The following is a 14,260-nucleotide window of genomic DNA, read 5'->3' as shown; positions in this document are numbered from 1 at the left end:
TTGTTATAACAGCTGTAGCTCAACTTGGGGATTCTTAACATGAACAGTTAAGAACTGATTCTTCTGATTCATTAACATGGCTGTCTTTTCATTTCTGCAGATCTTCAGTTTCTTTCAACAGAGTTTTGTAATTTCATTGTATAAATTTGTTCTGTGGTAAAAACTACATTATTTTTTTCCTTTCTGATCCAGGATTTCTTTTAGCTCAGGCTGCCTTGAACTCAATAGGTAGCGAAGATGACTTTGGATTTGTAATCCTCGTGCTTCCACTTCCTATGTGCTGGGATTACAGGTGTGTGTTGTCATACCTGGCATGTCTACATTATTCTTGTACCAGTTTCTTGACTTTTACTGGAATATATTGCTTGCTTTTTTTTTTTTTTTGGTGTTTTTGAGATGGGGTCTCCCAGTAGCCCCAGCTGGCCTGGAACTCACAGATCCACCTGCCTCTGCCTCCTGAGTGCTACTATTAAAGGCGTGCGCCACCATGCCCGGCCCTGTTTTTGTTTCTGTTTTTAAGAGGAATACATGGATAGTATACTTTCAGTCCTTGAATGTACAAAGGTATGTTCTTCTCAGGACTTTTTTTTTTTTTTTTTTTTTGTCTTTTTGAGACAGGGTCTCCCTGTAGCCCCAGCTGTCCTGGAACTCAGTATGTAGATCAGGCTGGCCTTTAACTCACAGAGATCTGCCTGCCTCTGCCTCCCGAGTGCTGGGATTAAAGGCATGTGCCACCCCACCCAGCCCTTTCTCAGGACTTTTTAAACCTGTATCTATTGTTATCTACCATTATTTTGAAGTAAATTTTGCTGCCCAGCAATCTGATTCCCCCCCTGGATTTTTCAAAGCTTTTTATTTCAAAAAAGTCACCCGAATTTAAGGATGTGCGTATGTGTCTGTGTGTTCTTGCCTGATATTTGGTAAGACTTCCATCTGAATGCTTAAAGCTTTCTTTATTATTTTATTTTATTTTGTTATTTTATTTATTTATTTATTTTGGTTTTTTTTTGGTCTTTTTGAGACAGGGTCTACCTGTAGCCCCAGCTGTCCTGGAACTCACTATGTAGACCAGGCTGGCCTTGAATCCACAGAGATCCACCTGCCTCTGCCTCCTGGGTGCTAGGATTAAAGGTGTGCGCCACCACGGCCGGCATAGCTTTCTTTATTTTAAAAGACTTTTTTTTTTTTTTCATTTTTACCAATCCTTTCCCCTCTCTGAAACTCACTTCAGGCTTGTGGTAGCTCCAGGAGAAGGCCCTCCTTTTTGTCTACTTGCCCAGGTTGGCAGGCAGCAAGCATCTGCTTAAACATGTCTGAAACAGAGCATCTCTGGCTGTTGCTCTCCCTTCCCAGGCATTAATCCCTTCTCGGCTCTTCAGGATCACTGTTTTGTTTCTTCTTCATCTTCCTGTGTTCACTTAAGTCTCTGCCCTGGACAAGTCATGGCCCTCCCTCTCAGCTGTCCTCGGAATTTGTCTGCTTCACCCAAGCTGTATCTCCTCTCTCCTGATCATTGTGGGAGATGGTTGTATGTTGCAGAAATGTCTTGTTGCTGCTCCCACTTCTGTCCCACTCCTCCCCTGCCCCCCATTGTGGTCTGGGAACTTGCTCCAGAGCCTTTCTTCTAGTTTCCCTCCCTGTTCCTGCCCCTCAGTGCCTCATTGCTCACTTATTTGTCTTGGCCACACATTGTTCCCTAGTACATGATGCAATTTATCATCTACTCTTCAGTAGAAGATCAGGTCTTTGGAACAAGTCTTGCTGGTGTCTTTACATCCTCAACTTTCTGTTGAAAGACTGTCTTTACAGCAAACAACACACAGTATTTATTTATATTTTTTGGATTTATTTTATTTTTATTTTATGTATATGAGTGTTTTGCCTGCATGTATGTAAGTGCACCCATGTCATGGAATGCCTGTGGATGCCAGAAGACGATGTCAGATCTCCTGCAACTAGAGTTACCAGTGGTTGTTAGCCACCATGTGGGTGTTGGGAACTGAACCTAGGTTCTGTGCAAGAGTAGCCAGTGCTCTTAACCACTGACCCATCTCTCCAGTTCCCAGTATTTCTTTCCTTGTGGTGGAATTGTTGTCCACTGCACCTGTAACTGACCAACTGTTGTTACCATGAAGCATTTCTCATGGTTACCACACCCATTAGGCTTGCAGGGAACCTTAGACCAGGCCTGCTGGTCAGCCTTAGTGTCAGGGCTGACCTTCATCCAACAGTGATAGTTTCATTTTCTCTGTCCTGCAGGCCTCTCATGAATTCTCTTATTCTCTTGATCAGGTTACATAGTATGAAAACTGGGGTGATGTAGGTTGTTATCGGAACACGGCCCTAAGGTTTCTGGGATCCCATTTCTCCAGTACTGGCCATGGCTCCTCAGCACCTCCTGGGACCTCCATCCTACCCATCCTGTCCATGATAGGACAGGGAGAACTACCAGCATTTCTGACGGGCTTTGGCCTCCTCCTTTCTTTCTTCCTGCTGCAGGGCCATGGAGCTTGGAGGAGATAACTGCAGCAGCTCTGCCTGCTCTGCCTGCTGTGCAGTCCAAAGTGGGCACCAGGTTTAACAGATGCTAGAGGACTTCCTCCCTCTGTTTCCCTTGTAGGTGGTGGTAAAGTTTATTAAGAAGGAGAAGGTTTTGGAGGATTGTTGGATTGAGGACCCCAAACTTGGAAAAGTTACTTTGGAGATTGCGATTCTGTCCAAGGTGGAACATGCCAACATAATCAAGGTAGATGGTGATTTTCTATGTGCTGGCACCCTCGTGTTGCTCCTTAACAGCAGACCTGGACCTGCCCTTGTCTTTTTTCAGGTTCTGGATGTATTTGAAAACCAAGGCTTCTTCCAGCTGGTGATGGAAAAGCACGGCTCCGGCCTGGACCTCTTTGCTTTCATCGATCGCCGTCCCAGCCTGGATGAGCCCCTGGCGAGCTACATTTTCCGACAAGTGAGAGTGGGCCAGGGCTGTGTAGGGTGGATATGGGCTTGTGTGATTATGCCCCATGGCTGCAAGGATCAGTGGCATGTGTGCAGGGTTTTCTCAGTGAGCCAGTCTCAGCCTTCAGCCTTGGGGTTACAGAATAAGTACACACTTTGGAAAAAAAATTCTGTGATTGAAGTAGAGAAAGTGAGGTTGGAAGGAATGATTAGAGAAGTGTGTTCAGTGGTTAAAGTTGATTTATACACATGCAGGTATTTCTTTACCAATCACAAACATTAAACCACAAAGCTATCACACTGGCTGTGAGTCCATACCTTTGATCTGAGTTTGTGTCCCCATCAGTCATGGATCTCCTGTATAGCCTTAATCTCTAATGTGTACAGTAGAAACCATTAGTTGCCTACATGAACAAGCTGTTAGTAAATCAGAGAGTGCTTAAAGCAGCACAAAGACTTATATGGGAGATACCATGTTGCAAAGTTCATCTTCGTTTGTTTTTTACTTAAGTATATATAGATCTTTGCTCACTTGTTATTTTATAGCAATGAGAAAGTGATCAGCACATCTAGAAGGTGTCCGGGAAGTGGAGAGGGAAAGGAGGGCAGTGGTTCTACCCTAGGTGATCCTGGAAGGGTGTGAACCATTCATGCTGTCCTTTGCTTCTTGGAAATGATGTGAGTCCCAGTGACAGCTTCTATAAATTGACATTTCTTCCTCAAAGTTGTAAACTTCCAGAAGTCATTAGATTTCTGAAGGTTTTTCAGGCTTCTGCTTATGAGTTTTAGGCATCATGGTGTATAGAAAGAATAACCCTCCACTTCCTGTGTTGGAGATTGTATATTTGATATTTGTCCTTTCTTCCTTCCTTTCTCCTCCCCTCTCCCTCTGCCCCCGCCCCCCAGGTCTCACTATGTAGCCCTAGCTGTCCTAGAATTTTATATGTAAATGAGGCTAGCCTTGAACTCACAAGAATCCACCTGCCTCTGCCTCCCAGGTGTTAGGTAATGATTAAAGCACACCAGCTTTTCTTTTAGACAGGATCTCTTGTAGCCAGGATGGCCATGAGCTTCTGACCACCCTGCCTCAGGCATGCACCAAGTTGTACAGTGCTAGGTATTGAACCCAGGACTTTGTGCAGGTTAGGAAGTCATTCTACCAACTGAGCTACATCCCCACCCCTACTTTTTTATTTCAATTGGTGGCAAATATTTTTTTCTGAAGCTTTTGTGGCATATAGTATTTGTGTCACATGTTAAATGATGCTAACTCACAATTGTCAGTTTGGGGAGTCATGACAAGGTAACTATAGTGTTATGCTTTAAAAAGCCGGCCTGGTGGCGCACACCTTTAATCTCAGCACTCGGGAGGAGGAGGCAGGCGGTTCTCTGAGTTCAAGGCCAGCCTGGTCTACATAGTGAGTTCCAGGACAGCTGGGGCTACAGGGAGACCCTGTCTCAAAAAGATCGAAAAAATAAAAATTAACAATAGCCGAGTGTGGTGGTGCACGCCTTTAATTCCAGCACTCGGGAGGCAGAGGCAGTTGGATCTCTGTGAGTTCAGATGATCCTGGTCTACATAGTGAGTTCCAGGACAGCTGGGGCTACAGGGAGACTGTCTCAAAAAGACAAAAAAAAAAATTGCAAGACTATTTGTGGTCCCTTTATAAATACACGTACATATATATGTTATTACGTGTAGATATAGAATCATAGCTTACTTACAAAAGTTTATCGTCATGTAAATTGCCTCTCAGATCATATCTATCAGGTTTGTCAATGATGGGACTGGAGCCTGTGGACAACACCATGGGCAGCTATGTGGGATAGGGCAAGACTGGGGCCTGGAGGAAGGATGGCTTCTGAAGAGAAGTACGACTTAGTTATGGTGAGACTCTGCAGTCTAGTTAAAATATGGCAGTTATACATCTGTAATCTTACTGTTCCTAGAGACTGAGGCCAGAAGGATGGAGAATTCAAGGCCAATCTGTGCTCCAGTGTTCATGCATGTTCATAGGCTTACAAATATACAAGTATATGCATACATGTATGCCTGAGGGTGTGTACACACACATACATGCATGTACATGTGTGTGTTTAAATTATGTATGTAAATACATAGGCACGTATCATTTGCATACATGTGTTTATAAATGTACGTTTTTATATTAAATGGAAGTTAATTGGCTGGGCTTTGTTGACATGCCATAACTATTGCTTCTGATTCAAAGATTTTCATGTGGAAATATAAAATTGTCTCTAAAGATCAAAATGATTGACTATATCCTTGAGATCTTTAAGTTGATTGCTCTAGTCGGTGTTCAAATTCTGATGCAGGTAGACCTTTATGATTCTTACTGAATACAACAGTAAGACCTCCACCATCAAAAATGCAGTGTGCCTGGGTAGATTGGTGCTGTCATGACTGCCTTCTGGAAGAGAGTATCTATACACAAAACATTTCCTGTGGAGATACTTACTTCACATGGTGGTGGATGTGCTGGCTGAGGCTGGAGCCCTGCAGCAGGAGTTCTGCTCCTGCTCTGACTTCTGCCTGCCCTCTGGGTAAGACACTTCGCTTCCCAATGAGCTGAGGGTGTCCACACAGACACCGACCAGCACTCATACCTTGCTGGTCCACTTGTCTTTAATTATCTCCTTGGTGGCATGTCTTTCCTTCTGAGATGGTCATGGGGCAACTGAGTGTCTGCTGGGTGGGTTTTGTTAGGAGCAACAGAGATCATGAATCATGAGTTTTGTTGCTGGTTCACCTATGCCAGATACAGTGATGCCACCTCCCAGTGCTGTTGTGCCTCCTGTCAATGTTGAATCACATCTCCAACACTCAGAACTGTGCCCTGGGGAATGTTTACTTTTCCTTTGCTGCTCTTTTCCTTTTTTCTTCCTCATGTTTATTTTAATGTGTGTTTTGCTTGACTGCTTTTGAAGTCCCCCGGCATCTTATTGCAGCTGGTGTCTGCTGTGGGATACCTCCGCTCACAAGGCATCATTCATAGAGACATCAAGGATGAGAACATCGTGATTGCTGAAGATTTCACAATTAAGCTGATAGATTTTGGCTCAGCTGCCTACTTGGAAAGGGGCAAGCTATTCTACACGTTTTGTGGAACAATTGAGTACTGTGCACCTGAAGTTCTCATGGGGAATCCGTACGTATGGCATGATCCTGCAGTGTGCCCTCTTCTTGCCTCTTCCTTTGGGCCCATGACTGATGTGATTTTGGGGAGAAATGGTTTCAGTGCATGCCTCCTTGTTGAGTGATGAAGGGTAATATTCTGAAGAAGTGGGGAAGCTGGATGATGGATGTAGGGACCCGTTCTCTTATTTCTTCAACTTTTGATTGTTGTAGCTTAATAGAAAGTTAGAAAAATAGAAGACGAGAAAGGTCCCCAAAGATGGGATTTTTTCAAGTAAATGAAAAATGAAAACCTCTTTTGCTAGGTTTCCTTATTTTGGTGACAGGACTAATCATTTTAATATTCTTGTTTGCCTGGCCATACAAGTAATCAAGCAATAGGGCGAGAGAGGATGAGGGATGCTGTGAAAAATGGAGCCCTGGGGCAGTGGAGGCTCTGGGCTAGACTCTGATCTTGGACCTACTTGCCTGTGTTCAGCCTAGGGGAAGCAGGCTTTCGAATGGAAGCTGAGTATGCTGCTCTGCAGCTTGGGAGCCTATGAGAGAAAAATTGAAAAGAAGGCCTTTGTTGGCCGGGTGTGGTGGCCCGTGCCTTTAATCCCAGCACTCAGGAGGCAGAGGCAGGTGGATCTCTGTGAGTTCAAGGCCAGCCTGGTCTACATAGTGAGTTCTAGGCCAGCTGGAGCTACAGGAAGACCCTGTCTCAGAAAGACCAATTAGAAGAAAAAGGTCATTGCCCACATGTGTGCAGGGCCTGAGTAGAAACTACTGACAGTGGTTTCTCTTCTCATCCACATATAAACAAAGTGTATAAAATTACCTTCCTAAGTCAGAGTCACCCCATGGTATCTTCGTCCTTCACCCATATAGATTGTGAGAAACATATAGCATGATTCTTAGGAGGAGAATGGGTGGTCAGAGGGACAGAATGTCTAGCTTTGTGTGGTCCTGTAGGATAGTGTGTAGGGTCACCAGATAGGCATAGTCAAAGCCGGATTTCATCCTGGGCCTGATTCCAAAGTGTCTTCTCATACCATACCATACTTTATCAGGTTTGTGTGAGAAACCCTCTGCAGTGGGGGTGAGGTTTTGTGTGACCAGCGCCTAGGTCTGTGTTTTCCTACGGCACTTTTCAAGTCAGTAAGTGAAGGTTCTAGGCAGCTCACATTGACTCCTGGCACTTGGTCTTCTAGCCTGCTGCAACCCTGCCCATGCTAGGCTGGCCTCTGTGTACTGTATGACTGAGCTTTGTGCAAACAGCAGAGCATGATGTGGGGGCAGAAAACTTTCCCTTTGGGGGCCCTCTGTGTGTTCAAAGCCTTCACAGCAAGCTATGTCCTCAGATATGATCTGGTTGCCCTTGTTCCCATTGAGTGCCCTGCTCTGGTACCATCATCTAGTAGGCTGGTGTATAGGAGGTATTGAAGAGGAATTGCATGTACACTGGCCCACAGTACATGCCATGTGTCCAGTCTGCCGAGCCACATCCAGGCTGTGAAGCTTCTATCACAGTGCTTATCTCCCCCCTCCTACCCCTTTTCAACTTCTCCTCTAGCCACCCACTCTGCACTGTGCCTTCTCCTGTCTGCTCGCTCCCTCTCCTTTGTGGTTGTACTTGGGCTGCTCCTGCTCGCAGACTTCTTGGTCTTAGTTCACGTCCTTGAGCATTCTGACCCTTCCCCCTTGTCATCTTCCTCCGTCCTAGACTAAAGACTGACTGAATTCTGATTCCAGATTCTGCCCCTATGAACACTCTTCCTCCTTCCTTTTACACCTTCTTCTCCAGGTCAGCATGCACTGGCTTGGCCACATACAGCCTGCCTGCTGTGGCTGACAGCGTAGGTGAGGTGAGAATGCTGACACCTACCGTCTTCCAGCATTGCTCCTGTAGCAGTTGGTCCAGGTCCTGGTATACCTCTCCATCTTACCACTCATTTCTCTGTCCTACAGCTGTCACCACACATTGTCCCTTATTTCTCCTTATTTGCCTCAACCTTGAGCATCCCCCTTGTGTCATCATATGGTCTTTCTGTGGGGCACAGCACCACTGTGTTCCGATGCTGACCCCAGTGAGACTGAGTGGTGTCTTGCTACCTGCCTCTCTGCCTTCCTCTCCTCCAGGAAGCCCTCCGTTTCCAGGTCAGGTGCAGGGTCTCTTGCTTGAGGGAGCCCTGAATGGCCAATGGAATGCCAGTCTTTGGCTGGGGGTGGAAGGTTCAGGTACTCAGGGTGGGGCTGGCTTAGTGAGCTTTGTATTGGGCACAGTGAGGCTCTGAAATGCTCTCTGTTCCTCCTTACAGCTACAGAGGTCCAGAGTTGGAGATGTGGTCTCTGGGGGTTACACTTTACACACTGATTTTCGAGGAGAATCCCTTCTGTGAGGTGGAGGAAACCATGGAGGCAGCCATACATCCCCCGTTCCTGGTGTCCCAAGGTGAGCATGACCCTCAGGTGGCAAATGATGCCACTGTCTTGACAGTGCTCAGCTCTCTTGTTTGTCCTCTATGTCCACGCTGATGACCTCATTTACCTTTTTTACTCTAATGCTTTGATCTGAGCATAATAATTTGTATGGCTCAAAAACAACTTTTTATTTTAGTTTTTATTAGTGTTCCTTGCATCCTTGAGGCCCTCTTGCAAATGAGAGACTTTGTAGTCAGTAACCTTGCCTGTGGTGGTACCTGTGAGATCAGATGTGTAGGTCAAGAACTCCATTGTGGAGGAGTGGAGTATCAGTGCATTGAGAGACTTGACCCCTCAGTAACTCCCATGGAAAGTGTCCTTATACAGAAACCTTGTAAGCAGCGTGAGATGGCAGGTTGAGACCAAGTGGTACTTTATATCTGGAATGCGGGCCAGGGTATCCAGTGGATGTAGGCTCAGAGGCCAGAAACACTTCTGAAGCTTGGAGCAGTTACCTTAGGAGCCTGTAGCCTAGAGGAGCCCATAAATTCAGATGTCAGCTGGGGCTCCTTCCAGCTTGGCATTCTGTGGTTCCACAGTAGTCACTTACTGTGAAGAGTCATGTGGTGACAGGGATCTTCACACAGAAAGCTTATGCCTTGGCCTCTGCTTAAGTTGGAAGCATCTGTCTGTTGTAAGAATCCCACAGATGGGGCCTTAAGCAGTAGATGGTCATTTTGTAGTTTCCAGAGCTAGAAGTTCAAGGCCACGTTGGTGGCAGATTCAGGGCTTGGTGAGGCTATTTCCTGGCTTTTGATGGTACTTTCTTGCTAGATCCTTATGGTGAATAGAGAGGGACTCTAGTCCTTTTTCCTCTTAGGACACTAACCCCAGTCTGTTTCCCTACTCTTCATAACCTCCTTGAACACCCTTCCTCCTTGTATCGTAGATTGGGGCTAAGCACTCAAACATACATTGGGAGGGACACACTCCTCTACAGCAGCCTGAAGTTAGGGTTTTACTAAGTTGTGGATGCCTGTGATGCTGTGATTTTTGTGATTCACTGTTTTGTTCCAGGGCCTGCTCCATGGGTTCTCACTACACTACAGATTGGGTTCCAATGATGAGGCCTGATCAGCATGCACATACTTGGAGGAAACAGGACTCAAATGTAGATCCAAGGATGAGCTCATACTACTTCCCCACAGGATGATCTGGGGTGCCCCTGCTGGCCACCTCCTCCCCCTTCCTGACATGTCTACTGTCAGTCACTCATTACAAGCCAGTGCCTCTGTGAGCAGGCAGGTTAGGAAGCTCCATGCCATCTGAGCTTTGGTCAAGCTGGATCCTGACCTCCAGGCTTTTGTTTTAGAGGCAATAAACTCTCTTAAAGACTTTCCCTAAGCATACCCAGCCAGGCTCATGACTTAGGACTTCTGGCTGCCTTCTTTCCTTGTGAGAGGTTCTGTGGGGGCAGGGTATCCTAGAATCTATAGGTTGGAGATGTGTTACATTTGATCACAACCTGCTAGGCAGAGGCAGGAAGATCTCTGAGATCAAGTCCAGTCTGGTCTACATAGTGAGTTCCAGGCCACCCGAGGCTACAGGGAGACCCTGTCACAAACAAAACACAAAACAACAATAACAAACCCATTTGGTCCCAATGTGGATCCACCTGTGTCCTTTGTGTCCTCAGAACTCATGAGCCTTGTGTCTGGACTGCTGCATCCTGCCCCCGAGCGGCGTACCACCCTGGAGAAGCTAATCATAGACCCTTGGGTGACACAGCCAGTGAACCTTGCTAACTACACCTGGGAAGAGGTTTGTCGGACCAACCAGCCAGGTGAGAAGTCTCAGCCTCCCTTCCTCCCCCACTCTGTGTCTTTGCTTTGAATGAGGTGACCAGGCTGCCTTCCTGGATGAGGCTCCCTCCTCCACACTTTCCTGGACACACATATCAGTCTGTGACTGGCCTGAGAGATAGGGTTTGACTGTGCAGAGGCTCCTGGATGCTCTGGAGTTCAGAATGTGGCTATGAGTCTTAGAGGGGGAACAAGTTCTCATGGACGTCTTGGCCAGGAGGGAGGAGAGGGCAATAGTTTGAAGAGTATGACTGGGTCAAAGGGGGCTAAGGACATGGATGTTGACTTGGATGCTTTGGGGCTAGATGGGAGCCATGTCTCATCAGACAAGGCTGGTAGCCTTAAGCCAGAGCACTGGTGGACCAACCTAGGATCGTTGGTTGTGGGATTAGCATTCCCCCAGCACCTTAGCTGGATCTGTTCTTTTAGAATGTTACCAGTCAGGCGGCTGGAGAGATGGCTCAGCGGTTAAGAGCTCTGGCTGCTCTTGCAGAGGATCTGGGTTCAATTCCCACTACGCACATGGCGGCTATGAACCGTCCTTAACTTCAGTTCCAGGGGAACCCGAAGCCCTCTTCTGACCTCTGCAGCACTGCATGACATGGGTGCACTCACATACATGCAGGCAATACACTCATATACATAAAATAAATAATAAATAAAATATTTTTTTTAAAAAAAGAATGTTACCAGTGGGATTTCAGAAGCAAGAAATATTTAGGAATATTTTCTTGGTAGCATGCAATATGATATCTTCTTGATCCTTTAGAAAGTAGCCTGCTGTCAACTGCAAGTCTGGAGCTTGGGAGGAGGAATCCAAGTGAAGTGGCTCAGACAAAGGGTGTCTGTGGGCCTCCTGCTCCTAGGGAGGCTCCTGGTGGCCAGCACTCCTTGCATCCTGAGGACCCCTCTCTGCCAGTCAGCTGAACTCAAGCTTCCTCCTTATCTTCTTCACTTGGTTATGGATTTCAGGACTTTCTACCTGGAGAAAGGAAATTATCAAGAAACGAATTCCCCTTCAAACCCCTGTGCAAGTTTAAGTGCCAAACAAAGCCAGCAATACTATTTTTTTTTTTTTTTGGTTTATAAAATAGACTTCTAATGCATGTTTTTTTATGACCTTGGAAAAGCATTCTAGTGTTCAGTTACTTTGTATTATTAAAGAGCTTTAAGTCATGAGCTTCAGAAAGGCATAAGGAGTGTTTTAATTCTACTGCTTGGTTGGAAAAATACTTGGTTTTCTTTTGTTTTTCCATTTTTGTACCCGGTCATTTGCCACAACTCTAAAGAAGTCCATTTTGGCTTTGCCTAGAACACCAAGACTACTGGTCATCTGTCAACCAGTGATGCCCTGCCAGCACTCACAGACATCCTGTGACTGGCCCAGCCCCACCCATGTCTATGGGAAGAGCTTCATCCTTACCTGTGTCTGTGTGAGGGACTCTAGGCCCACCCCTGTGTCTTATGTGAAACTCTTCAACCCAACCTGTGTCTGTGTAGGGGCCTCCAGGTCCACCCCTGTTTCTGTGAGGAGCTCTAGGCCCAGCCCCCAGAAGTTAGTGATGTGTTTGCTTTAGAATTCAGATGCTCAAGGCTGTTTCCAAAATGAAGCATTTTTTTCCTTGTCTCTATGCCGCTTATAAAGTGCAAGATGTTGCAGAAATTTCTTTTTTCAGACAATTATCCAGTGGGTTGAGAATGCAAAATCCTAGCTCTCCAAGGACCATTTATTTTAATTAGTAAAAAAAAAAGCTGTTGGTAACAGTTTGGTGCTTTTCAGGTGTTTGTAAAAACAAAAACAAAAAATTAGAGACTAAAGTTCTGAGGCTGCAAACTGATAATTTTTCTCCTGGAGTTTCAAGTCTGGTTCAAAAAGGGAGTTTCATGACAAGTAAAGTTGTAGTCAGATTTTTGTAGTAATTCTGTTCTAGCCATCACTTGTTTTAGAGTTGAATGATTTGTTCAGGTTTGTAGATTTTTTTCTAAGAAGTTGAGGTGGTGTAGTGTTTTCTTAGACTTTAGTTATATAAAAGCATAAACAACTTTTATTTTGAGGGTTAACTGAGTGTTTAAAAAAGGAAAATAGATTTTATAGTGAGACAAAAGCAGCAAATTCTTTAGTTTTTACATAGATTACAACTTTCCTGCTTTTTGATACAGTCCTGTCAAAAGATACTTTAGCACTAACTCAGTGTCTAGTACAGACCAGGTATGTGTATGGCTACACAGAATTGGATCCTTTTCTCAGCTAAGAAGCTGACAAGACGTATGTATAACGTATACTATGTATTATGAGTTAAGTGGTGGAATTTAGGCAGCTGGGAAAGCACACCTTCTATCTTTCACTGCTGTCACCTCAAAGATGACCAGGCTATTTGTCCAGACAGGTCTAGGATGCAAACTTAATGCATACAGATTGGTCTGGAACATTCTGGTGCTTCATCCTGAGGGCAAACCAGACCTCTGGGCTGTGAAGGCTCTGCTGTTTATAAGGGGAAGTGTGTCATCATGGGTCCTGCCATTTTATGACTTGGGCCATGATTTTTTTTGTGTGTGTGTATATGTGTATGTGTGAGGTATATGTGCATGTGTGTGCACAAAGAGACCAGAAGAGGGTGTTGAGTGTCTTCCTCTCTGTCTTACTCCTTGGAGGCAGTATCTCTTCCCAGATCTGGAGCTCAGATTTTTTTTTTTTTTGGCTAGACTTGCACCCAGCCAGCCCCAGTGATCCATCTCTGCCCCTCTATGTGAAGGGCTGGGGTTATCAATATTGGTGGGACCACACCCAGCTTTTAATGTGGGAGCTAGGATCTGAATTCTAATTCTCATGCTTGTGTTCTTGGGTGTTGACCCATCTCCCCAGACTCAAATGGTAGACTTCTTTTGGTGTGTGTGCGAAGGTCAGAGGACAACGGTCCCAAGTTTGTGTTACAGCTTTCTGGAGTGGGTTCACTTCCTCCACTTTTACATGGATTCCTCCGGGTTGTGTGGCAATGTTTTTACCTTTTTAGTCATCTTGTCAGCCTGAACAAAGATATTTAAAGAACAGAATTTACTGAATACCTTTATCTGAGACTGGATCCATTTCAGGAAGAATTTTGGGCTGCTCAGGGAAGATAGCTGCTTCATAGTGCCCATACAAAACAACTCTCACCTCAAAGGTGAGCCAAAACGAGTAACCTTTCGCCCAGGAACAGGTTGTCTCAAAAGACCTGGTTCATTATGGAGGTAATTAGGTGAGGTTTTATTAGTTACAGAACAAAGTCATAAATCAAAGCGTTTACCAAACACATCAGTGAGGACCACAGTTAGGAAGGATGCAGCAAAACAGGGAAACCGTTACTGTAGCTTTCAGATGTTATGACATTCTTAGTTTTGGGATTGGTGAAGGCCAGAGGTCTATCTACTAAGAATACATTTGAAAGTTTTTGGTGATGACGATGTCAGATCAGACAGGTCCAGTGGACTGTCAAACTCAGCGGATTAAAAATAACCAAGATAATTCGATTCTGCCCTCCACAATTACAGAGTTAGGTTATTTGGCCTCGTAGAATCTTTAGCACAGGTGAAGCCCCTTTTCCTGGCAAGTTTACCGGAAATAACGGTGTTAGCCTGGGGATGGTTTGGTTTCGCTGCAGTGGAGCTGCTTTAAGAGACAGGAAAGAAGAGCTAAACTCAGCGGATTAAAAATAACCAAGATAATTCGATTCTGCCCTCCACAATTACAGAGTTAGGTTATTTGGCCTCGTAGAATCTTTAGCACAGGTGAAGCCCCTTTTCCTGGCAAGTTTACCGGAAATAACGGTGTTAGCCTGGGGATGGTTTGGTTTCGCTGCAGTGGAGCTGCTTTAAGAGACAGGAAAGAAGAGCTCACGGGCTTAACCCA

General features: G+C 45.3%; 1 protein-coding gene across 7 annotated transcripts in view; it reads left to right on the top strand.

Moving 5' to 3' along the window:
• Window positions 1–12,045, top strand: part of Pask (PAS domain containing serine/threonine kinase) — a 44,782-nt gene extending 32,737 nt beyond the window's left edge. For 4 of the 7 annotated variants that reach the window (XM_029561655.1, XM_029561654.1, XM_029561656.1 and 1 more), the window contains 6 exons: window positions 2,621–2,746; window positions 2,828–2,962; window positions 5,902–6,122; window positions 8,410–8,543; window positions 10,209–10,355; window positions 11,144–11,588. In XM_029561655.1, coding sequence (XP_029417515.1) covers window positions 2,621–2,746; window positions 2,828–2,962; window positions 5,902–6,122; window positions 8,410–8,543; window positions 10,209–10,355; window positions 11,144–11,301 — 921 coding nt within the window. In that variant the 3' untranslated portion in view covers window positions 11,302–11,588. Of the gene's footprint in view, window positions 1–2,620; window positions 2,747–2,827; window positions 2,963–5,901; window positions 6,123–8,409; window positions 8,544–10,208; window positions 10,356–11,143 lie in introns of all 7 variants that reach the window. The other 3 variants (XM_029561657.1, XM_008829143.3, XM_029561658.1) reach the window with 3 other exon arrangements.
• The last annotated feature ends 2,215 nt before the right edge of the window (window positions 12,046–14,260 follow it).

Source organism: Nannospalax galili, unplaced genomic scaffold, assembly GCF_000622305.1.
Source record: "Nannospalax galili isolate Female #2095 unplaced genomic scaffold, S.galili_v1.0 scaffold453, whole genome shotgun sequence".
In the NCBI taxonomy this organism is placed as follows: Eukaryota; Metazoa; Chordata; class Mammalia; order Rodentia; family Spalacidae; genus Nannospalax; species Nannospalax galili.
This window is presented reverse-complemented; position numbering and strand designations above follow the sequence as displayed.